The following is a 17,343-nucleotide window of genomic DNA, read 5'->3' on the forward strand; positions in this document are numbered from 1 at the left end:
ACAGAAAAGTTGGCGATGATGGTCGGAATGAAATCGAGAGACAACACGGCCGAAGAATCAAAAACTGAAAGAGCACGAACATTTGGGACAGTGAGCACGAAGGCGACTGAAGCCGACCTAAAGGAAGAACAAGCCAGAACTGGAGCGACAGCCGAAAACAAGACAACTGCTGATCATGAAACAGCTACTCTTGAGCTTGGCGACCTGATGACAAAACTAAATCAGATCGACTAAAAACTAAAGTACAGTGAGGAAGATAGAGACTTAATAAGGAAAGAGTTGAAATACAATAAACACGAGTATCTGGATAGTTATTTTAACCTGGCTAAAGCGACAGACGAGAGACTCCAGCAGATGTCGGACAAGGTAGATGCCACCAATGAAGAACGAGATAAGAACATCAAAAAAGATATGCAACAGTTGAAAAACCGATATGATGATGTCAACAGCCAATTAGATAGCCTGGAAAAGAGAATGGACACAATGAACAGGATTCAGGCCGAAAGTTCGTGTGCAATACAGGCGAAACTGGATGCAATCTTGAGAAATTCTACCTCACAAGAAAGACCGGCAGCGGATCGTACGCAAGGCACCAGAGTTGACTTTGTAGAACCACAAAGGAACAAACGGCAATCGACACCGTTGCCTTTAACCCGGGATGCGGTAAGCACAGCACCAACGGCTGCAAAAACAATCATGAAAAATGGAACATCAAACACAATGAGTGGTCCAGGGGACTCAACAGCTAACAGCAACGCAGGTCCGGATGCCATGACGCGGGCAAGCACTTGGGAGATGATGAACAGGACTCTAGAGGCCTTCGCCACGAGGAACACTGACTCGAGCGATAGGAGAGACGGAAAGTCAAGAAAAACTTTCAAGAAGCCAAAAGAATTCAAAGACGACTCCGATGGATGCTTTGACACCTGGGTGGAAGTGATGAGATTACACCTAGAGCAAGATAACTTAAATGATGAAAGGCAAGCATGCACAGCCACACTCAGCAACCTGGAAGGTACGGAATTAAAATGCGTGGTTGCAAAGAAAGAAGAAGAACGCGATACCGCGGACAAAATCTTCGAAATATTGCTGAATCGATTCGGGTCAGGCATGAAGGGTCACCAAGCGATGATGCGATTTGAAAAGAAAAGGCAGCGGGACGATGAGTCAATTGATCGGTTCCTAGATGACCTTGAGAGCTTGAGAAGAAGGAGTGACCCAGAGGAGTCGACAAACAGAAGAAACTTTAGCATTGCCTCGAAGTTCATTGATGGGTTAAAAAGTGATGACTTAAGAACAATGTTAGCAACATACTATACATTGTCGAAAGACAGTGCACCGACCCCAGAAGAAATGAGACAGAAATCAAGGGAATACATGCTGATGAAGCCCAAGAAATACTCATATTCAGAAAACAGAAACACGCAAGGGGGGAGCCAACCTCAGAGGTCGTCATGGTACAAGCCTAGAGATGACATGGACAAGCGCAGATCATGCGCGAACTGCGGGTCGGCGGATCACCACGTGGCTGACTGCACAACATACAAACAAGGCATGAAGAGTCTAGGATACGCACCGGATGAGGAGGACATGAGCCAGATGGAGGAACACGAGTACTATAGTGGCTTAATCATCAAGATAGGAGCGAGATGCTTCTTCTGTAACCAAGAAGGGCATTTCAGAATGGATTGTCCCTTGTTCTGGGAAGCGGTCAAGGACCAGAGTCACCCCAAACATAAGTTGGCATTAGCGGCGGTGCAGAATCAGCGGAATAGACAAAACGAGTTTGAATCTAGGAACTTAGGTGCACCAAGCACGGAATTGCCGACGAAAACAGTGAAAGCTGTAACACATGTTAATGGTGCGATAGAATCCGCAGCAGGGAACTCTCTAGAGATAAACTATGAGAAAGCGGCGACGGAAGCAATTAACAAGGTGAAACAGGATCTGGCTGCGAAAGAAATAGAGCAACGACTAAAGCTGGAGATCGCAAGACAGAATTTCAACGAAGCATTAGCTGGATCAAAATCAACACCAGAGGCTGTAGCGGGCTCGACAAAGACCGGGAATTGTAACACTGTAAAAATGGTGACGGGAAAGCCATTCTGCATATCGAAAATCGGGGCAAGAATAATTAATGTCGATAATCACAGTGGGCGGCCACGAGGTAACCAGAAACTTAAGCGAACCGAGCGGCCAGACAATAATGCACATTGACGTGTACGCAGATTACTTGAGTTGTATAAGCCCACAAACGATTTCTAGAGCGTTGAGAGCACTACTCACGAGAGGGGGTAGCAAGTCGGTGCGTGTTGATAATAGGTATACTGAAGCTTATGGTCCACACGAGGTGATGCTAAATATAGATGGAATCAACATCTATACCAAAACAATGATAACATGTGACGAAGACCTAATTGGGCAAATCTACGTAGGGAAAGAAGAGTTGAAAGTGAGATCGATTGGACACTGCACCATGCTTGAAGAAGATGCGATGCACATCGGGACGGAGGCAGATGTGACAGGGCACGTGCTAGACGTAAGTGGCAAAAAGACTCAGTTACGTGGGTTACTTGATACGGGAGCAGATGCAATGTAGAATGGGAGGCAAACGCGAGGGCCCCATCGAGGCATATCCCAAGTTCTGGAACTTGAACCCACTGACAGCAGACGGACGAGAGATCTTGAGGATTCCTGCTTGGAAGGAAAGTTTTGCACTGGCGAAGAGGGAGCTGGAGGCCATAATGGAGAAAGAAATCCTGCCAGCCACCATGCCTGAGTTCCCGATAGTCAGGAGGATGACCTTGGGAATGAACAGCCCCCCCCCTAGTTCCATCCATAATGGCGAGGATGACAACGGAGGAAATGCAGAAATACTTCACTGATGGCTGGGACCCACTGTTCGTCGGCTATACGGCGCCGGTTTACTTCCACACTAGCGAGGCGAAAATAAATTCGTGGACGACGCAAGCAAAAAAGATGAGAGGCTCGCAGCCCCCCGGATATGAGGTGCGAAAGGTCTTGAGAGCTCTTGAGCAGGAGGGACTTGAGAACATGCTACCAATATGGGATGATGGCAGGATGATCATGATGGAGGGGCATGTTGCATTGGTGGACGACATGAAATTCGCAACAAGAAAGTATAGGGCACCCTATGGCTTAGAACAGGTGGAAATGAGACAGAAGGGAAAAGAACTGGATGCAGCAGGTCAACTGTACGTGGCCCTGACGGAGTACAAGAGATTGGACCCGGCGACACCATCACCACTGTCAGTGGATACACCTGGAGACAAGAGGAGTGGACCCGTGGAAGACCGGTTCAAAAGAATTCTCGAGAGAAGAAGAACTGAGTCAGAAGAAGAGAGTATGGATGAAACTCTCAGCGAAGCCGGTGAGGACAAGGAAGTGAGGAATACGCCTGAACCAAGACCATCAGGGGAGGAGCTCACCACTCAAGAGCTGTTGAAAGACTTGAGCGAGGAGAATTGGGCAGATACTGCCACTCCACCTCTGACCCCGTCTCCCCGGAAGAATCTAGAATTGCCATTGGCGAGCGAGACCTCCAATATGGGGATGATACTCTTGAGCTCGGAGGAAAGGGAAAAGAATACTTTCGAAGGAAATAGGGACATGTTCCTGGGGTCTCTGAAGGACGATGCTTGGCAGGAGTTCTTGAAGGAATTCAATCAAGAAGTGGGCAGCGAGACGACGCTGGACAAATTCAAGGAGGAACTGTGGGACACAGTTGTGAAGTTTGGAGAACCGCTTCTGATAGGAACGGGCCTGGATGAGAAGGCGAGAAAGGAGCTGCTGAACAAGCTGATAGAGCTGAGGAATTCACGGTCAAAGACTAGAGAAGAAAAATGTGAAGACAGCTCTACTCTGAAACAAAAAACTGTAGATAAAATAGTTGATGATATAAAAGGGGATAAGGTTGGGACTAGTAATATGATTAAAAGTACTAATATCCTTAAGGCTCGAGCAGGGGGAGGCAAGAGTTGGAAGGGTTGGAAGTAGACAGAGAGGTCGAATCAGTGATGATAACCACAACACCCTCAAGCAGAGATGTGAAGACTCGCAAGAGGAAGAGAGAAGTAGAAGTAGAGGGATTGAGTAGTCCTTCAGTGGATGCTGTCTCGGTAGGAAACTTGAGAGAGACGGCGCCCATGGTTTTGGCGCGATGCAAGACAGCGGCATACAAGAGCAACACGGAGCTCAGAAGACCACTCGAAGTAGAGAGGGAAATAGAGGCTTCCATCAGTTCGACATCGGAGGAAGACTTCAAGCCCCAGAAGGTAAACGTGAAAAGAGGTTCAACGGACGGACAGACAGGGGAAGTGGATGTCGGCAAGGAATGGGTCTCGAAGGGACACCAGGCCACGGGGAAGCAAGTGACGAGTGATCCACTGGAGAGGAGCAAGACGAGGAACACCTCCCGACCATGGTGGGTGGCCCTCGAGACCTTGAAGGAAATGGAAGACTGCTTGAAGAAGTTGGACAACGGAGTAGCTCGCAAACGACGCAATTGGGCCACCCAGCAGAAGGCCGAGGTTAACAAGATAGAATTGGCGAACCAGCTGAAGAGGTCCTGGCAGAACTTATTGAAGGATCATTTTGAAGAGGCAATGAGGACCCCCTCATCAGCACCGCCATTGATGGCGAATCTCTTCGTTAGAACCGCAGGACAATTGATGTTCACCTGGAGTCTGGTGGGAATAGAGTTGGAGACGCTGACCTCGTATGACAGGGTGAAATTGGGAAGCAAGAAGCTAGAAGTGTATCAAGCACTGATGCAGCACATGGCCAGGGATAATTCAGGCTTGAGCCTGGCTAGGAGGAAGGATGCCACATGTTTCTTGAGATGGATAATGTCAATGATGTCTGATAGCACCATCTTGGCGTGCTACCAAAGAGCAAGCGGAAGTAGAACCGTGGAAAAGAGAGTCTCAACGATCATCTTAAGCGTATATCAGAGTACTGGAATAGAAAAGGAAGATGGTTCCAGACTATCCCTAGAGAACCACAGAAAGCTGGACGAGGTACGGAGGTTCTACAATAAGAAGTTCGAAGAAGAACATGATGTTCACCGTAACCTGGCCTCGCCAGAGCAGTACTCGAGACTCAGTGAGAAGGGGGAATACCAATACGTGTCGGGAGTGATGGGAATAGCCTACAACCTCTTCTTAGACTCAGAGACTGGAGGCGCTCACAGGAGCCACGAGGTAGCGGAGCTGCTGAAGTTTTGGACAGAAAAATTAGTGGAAATAGACGCGGTGGAGAAAGAGAGGCCGAGCGTGGGCCTGATTCTTGAGAAAACACCGGAGGTGGTGAGCATACCGCGCTCGAACAAGAGAGTTGAAGTGAACATGGGTGATGGCAATGGCTTGCTGATCACGAACTTGGGAGTAGTATGGAAGTTACTAAGACCCTCCTGGTGCCCACATCCCCACGCGAGTCTGATCGAGGAGACCACCGAACGGGTGAGGTTAGCTCCAACGGAAGATGAAGATTTGGCAAAGTTGAGTGTGGTGCACAAACTGATCTTACCTCAGATGAAGGAGTCAGGCGAAAAGACGAACAATCTCGAGTCAGCAAAGAAGATGGAGCCAGGTAGCTGTCTGGATTCTACGTGTGGGAACATCTGGTTACTTGGTTTGAAGACATCACGGAAAGGGAGAAAAGTGAAGTACAAATAGTGGCGGAGTGATACGCGAGAACTACGGTGAACATAGCGACAGCTCTCGGATTCTTCTCGAGAATGTGTAGTCTGCAGTCACTGGAGAGGCTAGAGTCTGAACACCATTTAGTGACGGCGTTGAGCGTGGAATCATGGCCTGGAGTGTTGCAGGTGACTCAAAAACATATCCGGTGTGGTATCCAGAAGCACAAACGGTGTGGTATCCAGATCACAAGAACCTCTGCCTGGTGTGGGATATGGAAGAAATTCGGTCGATCGGATTACCGGATCACCGGCAGAAGGTGACGCTCTTAGTAGTGAGTACGATGCTGGCTCTGAGATGGATAGAGGAGAATATAACGAAGTATCGGGAAGCAAAGACGCCAACGGCTGAGTCAATATATGTGATAGACTACAGCAGGAGACTCGAGTTGTTTGAGACTGCATGCAAACTATTCGCCATACCAACGGAAGTCAAACACGTATGGAGCCGCTTGAGGTACTTTCCATGGTTTCGAGCGACACTGACGTCTTGGTTATACATGACAACGAAAGATCACATGAGAAAGCATCAAAAGGAGTATCGACAGTTCCAGGCCGAGATTGGGCCGGAAGCTTTCAAGAGACCCCTGTTAACCCATCGAAATGCGATCACGACAGGATGGAAGAGAGTGGGTAAAATGTCTAGAGACAATACCAAAGCGAGGGAATCGATGCTGGAGGAGGACTTGGCGAAGAACGTGAATTTGAGCTTGCACAACTCCTTTTGTTTGAACCGGGAATCTAGGGTGAAGGCACTACCCAACCAGGCAAAGAGGTTGCAGGAGCAAAGGGAATGGATGCGATCCTATGAACAGCTGAAGGCTTGGGAGGAGATCGTGATTAGCTCCGATGATGAAGAAGAACTGTTGAGACAGTTTGCCGTATCCAGTACTTCAGGGGACGGCAACTCCATGGCGAAGAGTGCGAAATGAGCGGATGGTTCGAAGAGATCTTGAGTCTTGAGAGGGAAGGGAGGCTTGAGTGTGGATCCGGGTGAAACCTGGGTTCACGAAAAAGAAATTTTAACGAATCAGATTTTGTTATTAATATGCTATATATACTATATAAGTGAAAATACTGCATGACAATTTCCTGATTGAATGGGACAAAAGAAATTTTAAATAATTGGCTTGAAAAGCGAGAATTCAAGGGTGCAGGTGTGTGCAGATTTTGATTGCTGTTTAGCGATAGTGTGAAAATTTTACATGGCCGTGAATTTTGGGGTGTAGATAAGCTTAAGTCTGCTGCAAACTTCTGTAAATGACCACTGGCACTGTACCTTGAGCAACACTCGGTTTTCTGGGACTCACTGGCAGACGACAGCACGCGATGAGGACATCGATCTTGAGTCCGGGGAGTATGTGCCAGTCGGTCATATTTGGAAGTTTGACCTTGAGAAAAACAAGAACGCTTAATTTAGGAGTGAAATTTGATTTCTCAAAAATTCGAATGGAGCCTGTCATGCACGATTTTCTCGCGATATTTGAAAACCGAAAAAGAGAAAATCAGAACGATCGAGTAACAATCGCGGGAAAGTTGCCAGATGAAACAGTGGGAAATTGCTATTCGCAATTTCCGTCAAAATAAAACTAGAGTAGAGCTGTCCCATCTGAAACAGAGACAAGCGTATTCCCGAGAACTGGACTATCATTACTCGATTGGATTGTTATTCGAACTGGACTAGAGTGAACCTTCGGTGGAAAGGTGGACAGCTTGAGTGTCCCAATGGTTCACGAGAAACTATATTCTAGAGTTAAAACTTGTCCTTGTTATTGAAACTGATAAACATTAAACTCATATAGTTACATTATTTAATTCTCGAGTTGCTGACCGACTTAATTACTCCCAGTTCTTGAGCGTGCTACGATGTGAGTACTTAATTTAAATTTCTAGAGTGTGTTTTATGATTGTTATGTTGAGGTAAGGCGAGTTTTAGGTTGATCCATCTGAAATGGATCAAAGTTCCACTGTTGTAACATTCGCCCGGAAGATACATATCGACGGATAACAAAACTAAGTCTTAAGACGACTGGCTAGCGTCTAAACAGAGCTTTGCATGTTTTTCACCGTCTCTACCAAGCCAGTACTTTCCGGTGGTCTTTCTTACATCGGGTCGACAAAAACCTTACTGCTCTCCGGCTTCGACCAGAACGCTCAAATTAACTGAATTACATGCAAAAATAGTGAGCTCATGGCTGGGTCTCTATATCCGCAGACCACGAGGTCACTCCTAAAAACAGGGCTACTACTTATTATATTACTATTGTTTTTGTTCAGTAGATAAAAATCATCATCTCCATCGAAGATGGATCAACCCTTTCCCCCAACTCCTAGCACCTCATCCTTGTCAAAACTAATCAAAATATCAGTTAAATTCAAGTCAGGACATGACAGGATGCTAAAAGTTTATGTGAGTTAATAAAAGTTTCCGTCCCGAGACCCTTCCGGATTCTTGAATCCGCCGAATCAAGCTCCTTACTCTTGATTTCTTGCTAATCCGGAAGGCTGGTTCTCACCCTTCACCGTTGTTGGCAACGGCCTTGCAACTATTGTAGCAGCACAATAGTTGCAACTCGGAACGTTCTCTGCTATTCTGTAGTTCGTTGTCGTTCTCCAATCTCGATTTTCGTACTGTTCGCAATCGCAGATAAAGTTGTTCTGTTTTTCACTCGCTTTTTGTTAAAATGGCCGTTTCAGCATTTCTCAGAAATGTGACGTCATCATTCGAATTTTTGAAAATTTAAAATACTAGAATATTCTAGCCCTCACCGTTTGGCTAAACGTTCCAATAACGTCGCTAATCCTTCGAAATCATCAACTCGGAAGGCTTACTGCTCAAAATTCGAATCCTGCATAAATTGCATTTTGGCCATTCTGGTCGAATGTCACATGTCTAATAAAAAGTAACTTAACGGATTGTTCCGACCCGGTTTTTAACGGCGTTCATGTATTTGGTATCTAGAGACCTAAGTATGGGGACGTTCTTATTTCTAGAGTGGGGGGATATTTTGGTAGTAGCCTTAAGTTGTAACGGGTCGTAGTCTCATGTCACAAGCGAACCGAATTGGCTCCGACTGATTTGAGGTAGAAAAACACAAGAGATAGTGTCCCTGACTCTTGAGCCAAAGGTTATAGGGCCTATTTTTCTTAAGCCTCATGTGTGACTACAGTAGACGAATGTTACATAAAAATCATCATCTCCATCGAAGGTGTATCAACCCTTTCCCCCAACTCCTAGCTTCTCATCCCAGCAAAATGAATTCAGATGTTAATTAAATTCAACTCAGGACATGACAGGGAAGCTAAAAGTTTATATAAGTTTATAAAAGTTCCAGTCCCGAGACCCCTCCGGATTCTTGAATCCGGGGAAAGAAGGCTCTTATCATCCTTTTTCTGTCAAAATGGCCGTTTCTTACTTTTCCTAGAATTGTTACGTCATCAAATCGAATTTTTAAAAATTAGGAATTTCCGCATCCTTCAGTCTTAACGATTAGTCCAATCGTTCAAATAACGCTCTCATTCCTTCAAAATCGCCAATTCGGAAGGTTCGCTGCTAAAAACTCGAATCTGCTGAATCTGGATTTTGGTCCATTCTGGTCGAATGTCACATATATATGATTTGAAACTTATATTAAAATTAACTTAATGCAGCAAGTGCTGCATCGAGTCGGTAGTTATCATTAAACCTGGCAATAATGGTAACTGTATTAAGGCGCTTTGGTCTGTATTGTAAAACTGTTTTATATAGATATTGGAGTGTGGCGCTGCGATAAGAGTGAATTGTAGATTTAACTAGAGCTGGTTTGATATATTTTGTCCTTGATGTTCCAATAATAAGGTTCTGTGAAAAGTCAGGGATGAGCCTTGCCTGGAATCGGGGCATCCACCTAAAGCACAGACAGCGAAGGCAATGGAGAAGCTCTTTCGTAGAAAGTTGGGGGAATGGATGATGAATCAAGGAGTTTAATTTAAATCTGAGAGATGAAAAAGGGTAGTTCCACCTGCTCACCCCTTGCGTTCGGATACACTAGGAAAGCTTCACTCGCCTACGGCTGGGACGGCGAGATTTGGTTAGATGATCAGAAGAGGAAAGCCCAGCGCGCATATAATATGAAAAAGGTGAATTCCCATAGGTTCCATTATTCATAGGTTCCGAAATAAAAAATCAGTCGCATAAGTTCCAAAATGTATCTTCTTGCTTTCTGATTGGTTGAAATTTGAGCCAACGAATTTATGGATAGATTGTTTACTGTTCAACCAGCACAAACTCAAGCTGCAGAATAGTGACCGCCGTAGCCGCGCGAACGTGTTGCGAGCTTGCCACCAAAGGGTAGGACTCTATGCGAAATTTAGAGACGGGTATCGCCGCGAAGCTGCGGCGCCTGCGTAGCGCGCCCACTTGCGACCTTAAACCGAGACTCGGCTAATTTAGTCTTTTGATCAATTGAAAAGATTTGAAACTTATTTTGGAACCTATGGGACTGATTTTGTATTTTGGAACCTACGAATACGCTCCATGAAAACGCACAAGTGTTAAATTGGAACAAAGACTATTTAGTAAGTTTATCACAACAATTAGGCTAATAATAAAAATTTAAAGCGTTTATAAAATTTTGTGAGATATAAAGTTTTAGGATGCTCCCGTTTATTCTTACGCTTGCATTTAATTTTCTTGTTTTCTAAGTAATAAGTATATATTTAAGCAATTTTCACGTTCAACGATCTGTTTGAAGTTCAAGTTACATGCTAGTTCCATTTTTATTGTTCTGTTTTTTTTTCGTACGGCTGATTCTGTCAAGCGTTTTGGAAACTGATGAAGTTGATGGAATAGCAAGTTCAGATTTGCCTCGCTTGTAATTTTTTTAGAATAATTAGGAACCAGTCAGAAGACAACCCGAGGGTAGCTTAATTTAATGAAGTTCTTCAGTATCAGATTACAAGCTGGATAGAACGGTGAAGCACCAGTGATGGACATGTGTTTCAGAAGTGAGATGTGTGCCAGAAGAATCAAACAGAAATCTTTCTTGTAGAGAAGCAATTTTTTTCATCATGAAAAGTGGATGTTTCGATATTTTTTGAGACTATGTGGTTGGAATTGAAAGCAAATCTTCTGATTCTTCTGCCTTTAATCATTGCTTTGCTTACATCAAATGTCTGGTTCTTAGTAGCGTTACCACTGTCATGGTTTGCTGCTAATGTGATGGGAGGTATGCTGTATCTAACCACATCAAGCTGCTTACCTGAGATCCAGAGAACCAAATGTAAGCCTTTTTTTCGTGATCAGGTTCTATATTGGTAGATAGAGCGATCGAGTAAAGTTCGTTAATACCCTTGCGATAAGCAAGGGTATTGCAACAGCATACTAGACTTGTTAACAACTTTGTCCACAGGACTCGTCTAGACTCATCTCTACCTTATTTCATTATGTATTCAAATTTCTTAGCGCGTTCCTGGCCAACTTAGCCTGGAGGTAACTAATATGTCTGCTTATCTGTTGTCCGCTTAGTTGTCGCATCATGGAATTGTTTTTTTTCTATGCGCATTTTTTAATGTTGTTTTTAGTGTATGATTTCTTAGCGCGTTCCTGGCCAACTTAGCCTGGAGGCAACTAATATGTCTGCTTATCTGTTGTCCGCTTAGTTGTCGCATCATGGAATTGTTTTTTTTTCTATGCGCATTTTTTAATGTTGTTTTTAGTGTATGGTTTACGCCTACATTTCATTACAAACCTAATTTTACTGGCCTTGACTTTTTTTTTTACGCTTAAACACACTCGGCTAAAATTATTTTGGCCTATTTTTTCATCGGCTTAATGAACTATTTTTGGGACGTTTCAAGATAACACAATTTGGAATAGCTTTGGTTTTTCAGTTGGTCAGAACAAAAACATTACTTTCTTTGAAATGTTTTGAACGAACCCTGTGTGCTAAAAAAACAGCATAAAAAAGCTGAGCATAGCTGGAAAAAAAAATTCATGAGTCGGACAAAAAAAACAATTTTAGCACTCCCCTCTGCACTTTTCAAGTTGGTTGTATGATTACCAATCTGTTTGTTGAAATTTCATTCAAAAATTTCAGAACTTGATTCCCCTGTCTACAGCCTTCGAAAAAGTATGGGAGAACATTTGACCCATATTTTTGATTTTTGTTTTCTCGAAAACTACCTCTCTTGTTTGAGTTTTTGGTTTCAATGGATAACTGTTTTGAAAAGCTCCATTGCACAATTAGCTGCGACTAATTTTTTTTTTGCACATAAAGTTATGGCCCTCGGAATAGTCAATTTTCTTATTTTTGACCGTTTTGTGGATCATTTCGACTTTTATCGAAAACTAACCTCTCAAATCTGATATTGTGAGTTCAATGAGATAACAGTTAGTGGGAAACTCCTCTGCGTTAGTGGAAACTAACGAAAAGTTTTACACAAGAAGTTATCGCCCTCTGAAAAGTCAAGCTATTGATTTTTTGACCGTTTTTTTAAAACTTTTTGAGTATTCTCGAAAACTACCCTGCCATACCTAAGATTTTGGGTTCAATTCTCAGAATGCGCTTCGAAAAGCTCATTTGCTAATGAACTGCTTATCAAATCTATCACTGCAGTTTCCCCAGGGTCTCTAGTGGCAAAACCGACTCTGGCGGAAGCAGTAATTGGCGCGTTCTCCTAATGTTATTGAAGTTTTGATTCTTTTTGTGCAGTAATTTCAAAAAGTTATATATATGCTTCGTTTTTTAGAGATATGACTGTTTTCTCGTTTTTGTTTGTGAAGTGCATCTTTGTTTATCAAACCATCGTTTTAGGCTTATTGTCCGCTTTGTTTTAAATGTTTCAATGCAAATCTTGGGCAAAAATTGTATGACTATTTTTATAGCTTTTGGCCGATACTTATTTTCAAAGCGAAATTTTTTCCATTACTTTTTGATTTAATTTATTTTAAAAAACAACAATTTTTGATAGATAAAATCTTTGATAGATAAATTTTACTCGTTTTCATAAAATTTTATTTTGCCGAATTAACGGCACGTAAAATACTATCAAATTTTAGACGATTGAGTGTCCAAGTTTTAAGGTGTTTTTTTTTGAACCCTTAAAACTTCTGTTTTCTATGATGGTTTTGCTTAGGTTCCTGTCCGAATCTAAAAGAAGGAGTCAATAGAGGGAAACTTGAGCGTGTTCATCTAGATAACACTTACCAAGGTGTGGACTGTTCTTTTTATGTTCCAGCTCAAGTTGACAATGCTCTAACGGCACTCTTGGATACCATATGCGGACAGGTGCTGCTAAATGCGCGCGCAATTAACGGCGAATGTGTTGAATTTGAACTGGAGTTGAAACATATGTTGCGAATGCTCCTATTACGCATAGTAAACAGAATACGGGAAAACGAAAAAGTGATCGACGTTATTGCTCAAGATATAATCGCATGTACTCTTAAACATTTTCACAATACATATCCTCGAGTGAGTTTTACCGATCGTTATAGCTCGGACGACCAGCAATGTCTGGACAGTGCTTCCTCCGTGTTATCGACCATGAACCAATCCAGCATTCTTTCCAATCTTTACAGATCCAATAAACTTCACCCAGCAATGTGCAGTCGAGCTGCTGAAGTCTCGTATCTGGAAAAAGCTTTCACAACCATATCTCATTTCGACTTCCCAGAAGACATTAGGTGTTCAGAATTAACTCTAGCTCTGGCTACAGAGGCGTTCGTTCTATATTTTGTTCAGCTCTCAGACGTCGTTTCGGATCCAGATGGTATGAATCTGATGATCGGAAAAATTCTCTCTGGAAGCAAAGTTGTCCTGACCTCGACATCAGATAAAGTGGTGCCTTTTCTATTCAGGTACTGTAATTCAGCAGAGTCCAAGTCATTGCCTCCTTTAGATCGCCAGTTATATGGGGATCCAGAAATGGCACAAGGTGTTAACGCACAAGTTATCATGAAAGACGGACTCCTCTTTTCACTTTTCATGAAGTTTCTCCATAAAGAAGACGCCGTGCACTATATACAGTGTTTGGGAGATTTAAGAGAAATAAGACAGTCGCGCCATTTTGCTTCTAAGGGTAGTTTTGAAAACTTCGCTTTCAAGTATTTCGATTGCATTAGCAACGAGAAAGTATTGCTGTCTCGAGATTTAATTTCAGAATTTGAGCTTCTCTTACGATCGTTCGAAATTATTCCCTGGAGTCGAAAAGAAAAAATTATCTTGCAAATAGAAAGCGAAGTGCACTCTATCCTTAATGATTGTTACATGGAACGCTTCAAACAGACATACGATTTCACATGCCGTTACTTTTTAGATGAAAAAACCGCTGCGCTGCTTAAACATGAAGGTGGTTTCGAGGAACGTGTAAGTAGCTCGGAATTCAAACGAAACTCAGTTGATTTAGACTCACTCGAAGTAAAATTAACAGATGAAGAGGGATCGTCCGAAAACTTATCCGATGAGTTTGTCCCTGCCAGCCTTACTAAAGTTGACATCGATTTGAGCAACTTCAGAATTGAACTTGAACCTGAAGTTGTAGAGCTAAAGGGCCACAGCTCATCAGACTCCAATTTGTACTATGTTATACATGTGAGACGGGTTGCGCTCGGCATGAACAACGAGGAGTTTCACAGAAGTGTGTATAGAAGGTATGAGAACTTCTCAGTGCTACAAGACAAGCTAAAGTTCCACTACGCCAAGGATCTGAAAGATCTTAAACTGCCTTCAAGGCCAAATTTGGTCATCACTACAAAAGCTGCACATGAGCAGCTGCGTAAAATTGTGCCTTCTCTGGAACAGTATTTGAAAGCACTATTAGGAATCCCTAAATTTCGTCACTCGGCAATGTTATTTGATTTTCTGACTAAAGAAACATCTGATGACTTTGAGTCACCTAATTTCTTGTCAAAATTGGCTCTCAAACGCAACGGAATAGCGGACAATATAATGACTTCTATTGTAAAAAATGAAGCTGGAAAAGCATTGGAAGTGAGCTACTTGCCCAGATTCATGGGTTGCATGAACGGAAATCCGAGAAACAAAAACTTAATTGTCGATTCGGCCAGCCGCAAAGGAACCGCAGTCGCTTCAAACGCACAGAATGCAAAATCGGGCGCGAAAGTAAACTCAACCTTACACAATAATGCACTCTTAGATATAATACACGTAAGAGGCATGACTTCAGCAACTAGTGAAGTTACATGTATCCAGAATGAGATGTTGCAAGAGAACCCTAGTAATGTAGTTTCTGTGAACTCGGATTCAGAAGGTCTTAGTAAACGGGATTCTCGCGATGTGTCATTAGTTAGCATTCAACGGTCAGTTAGTACAGCTTCTCACCATAAGACAAGTAATAAATTGTCTGATGTGGACCTGAACTCCTATTACGACTACCTCCTTTATTTCTCTATTTATATCTACTCTTTATCTCTTGTCTTCCAGAAAATTTTAATCGGCCCAATCAAATCATTGCTTGCCGATTTTGTTAATAGTTGTTGCGCTAAGTTTGTGAAAAGCAAAATCAGAATGGGATTGCACGAAGAATATTTGAGTCAGTTTCTAATTTTTCTGACGGAGAATTTAAAGCCGAAATCGTCACTCACTGTACCGAAAACTCCAAGATCGTCACAGGATAAATTCAGAAGGAAAAATCGAACACTGGGACTAATAAGAAAAGCATTGAACCCGATTGTTGTGAAGCTCATAGTAGGTGAACAGAAACACAAAGAGACGACAGAAATTTTGTTCCGACTGCTTCAGTACTCGAAATTAAACAAGCAATTGTTTTATCAAATACTTGACAGAATCATCCAAAGGTTGTATATTGAAAAATCGTCATCCAGGTAGAATAGAATCCTTAATTAGAAATTAAACTCAATTCTAAATAAGTATTTAAATATTAGCTGTAGCAATTCAAAACTGAAATTTAGTTCATAAAATCTAAAGCTTCACTTTTTACAACTGTTCATTAACGTGTGGCGAGATTTTGTAACGCGACAATTGGTAAACGGAGACAATTCGTAACAATAGGTTAAGCGGCAAGCAATGATTCATAAGCACTATACCTCTTGTGCTCAATGTAAGCGCCACGGAGCAAGCGATTGCCAAGGCCTTGTTGCGAATTGTCGCCTGTTACGAATTTTCGCCGAGTCATTTGTCAAAAGATGTGAATGAAAGTGGTGCATCACTTACCTAAATTGGGTGTTCGCGTATTTTGTTCGGATCGTTCTCACAGAGTGTGGTGGGTGGGGTTTGGTGGGTTGATGGCCTAGGGTGAGTTTGTTTGCACGTGATTTGAGGATTGAACTATTGACTAGGTTTTTTTGTACATTATTTTGTTTTGAGGGTTCCAATTTCTATGCGCATCATATTAACAATGCATCAAATTGCAACGATGCAATTTTTTGAGGCGATTGATGGCTAGACCATTAGGCTATAAAGGGATTTGAGTCCAGTCAAAGCAATTTTATGCGATATCTTCTAGTTCGAAGTAGTGGTTATACTTTGTGATCAAGACAATTCCTCCAACAAGTATATTATTAACGTGATCTAGATTTGTTTACTGAAAGTATTTTGAAGTTTTTTGAATTAGTCCACTGTATCACTACAGAGCAAATCTACAACAGAATATTGACCTCCTGCAATGAATATATGTACATCACCACTTAGAAGACGCTATTTATTCTCTAATTACACTTGCGAAGCAAAGTTTATTTACACTTGCGAAGCAAAGTGTATTAGTACGAACTTTCTTTTTTTTTTCCAACCTAAATCGCTAATATTGGCGCCACTTTTGAGGCACCATTACAGCTTTTCGATAGCATGTGCTCTGACATTTGATTAGTAAAAAGTTAACACAGCTGATGCATTTTTAATTCAACAAAAGAACCGAAAAAAGTTATTTGTTTCAAACAGCAGTATAATGATAAAAAGCTCGCTTTCAGTAATTTTCCAACTCCAAGTATCTCGAATTTTTTGTGAAATGCGTAATTACACTTGCGAAGCTAGTGTATTAGTACGAACCTTCTTTTTTTCCAACCTAAGTCGCAAATATTGGTGCGGCGCTTTTATGGTGCGGCATCCCAATAATGGTGGGGCACCCTTACAGCTTTTTGATATCATGTGCTTTGACATTCGAATAGTAAAAAATTAACAAAGTTGATGCATTTTAAATTCATCAAATGAACCGAAAAAGCTATTTGTTTCAAACAACATCACAATAATTACTCGATTTCAGAATTTTTTTAACGCAATATATCTGGCAATTTTTTTAAATGCATAATTTATACAGAATGTGGCTTTATGCTTTGCGATTTGTTACATGCAAAGTTAGTGTGGATGCCTTCAGTTTGTTATATTCCGAATTATTAATTGCAACATTGAGTTTATTTGTATTTGGTGCTGAATAGCATTGGCAATTTGTCAGCATATGTAACTGCTTTATTCGTGACTAGTGTGTGTCGGTTGTAAACTTGCGCGGCTGAGTGGATAGTAAGTGAGACTCAAAAATCTTTTTATTGCAGTGTTTTATTGCAGAATCCTACATGAAGCCGAGTTTTTGTTAATTCGAGGCTTATTTCTGCTTTTTCTTATTTGACTTGATAGAGCTGCTTTTTAGTCGTGTTCTCGCCTCATAGTTTA

General features: G+C 42.1%; 2 protein-coding genes across 3 annotated transcripts in view; one reads left to right on the forward strand and one right to left on the reverse strand.

Moving 5' to 3' along the window:
• LOC134842903 (AF4/FMR2 family member lilli-like) overlaps nt 1-17,343 on the reverse strand; it is a 237,569-nt gene that overhangs the window by 100,688 nt on the left and 119,538 nt on the right. The window lies entirely within an intron of this gene.
• LOC134842875 (uncharacterized) lies at nt 10,629-15,575 on the forward strand. Of its 2 annotated transcripts, none has more exons than XM_063859392.1 (2): nt 10,629-10,980; nt 12,938-15,575. In XM_063859392.1, the coding sequence occupies exons 1-2, from the start codon at nt 10,803-10,805 to the stop codon at nt 15,547-15,549; spliced, it is 2,790 nt and encodes a 929-aa protein (XP_063715462.1). In that variant the 5' UTR covers nt 10,629-10,802; the 3' UTR covers nt 15,550-15,575. The 2 variants fall into 2 exon arrangements, with proteins under 2 accessions (XP_063715462.1, XP_063715454.1); XM_063859384.1 differs by having other exon boundaries at nt 10,632-10,980; nt 12,836-15,575.

Source organism: Symsagittifera roscoffensis, chromosome 1 (assembly GCF_963678635.1).
Source record: "Symsagittifera roscoffensis chromosome 1, txSymRosc1.1, whole genome shotgun sequence".
NCBI classification, from domain to species: Eukaryota; Metazoa; Xenacoelomorpha; order Acoela; family Convolutidae; genus Symsagittifera; species Symsagittifera roscoffensis.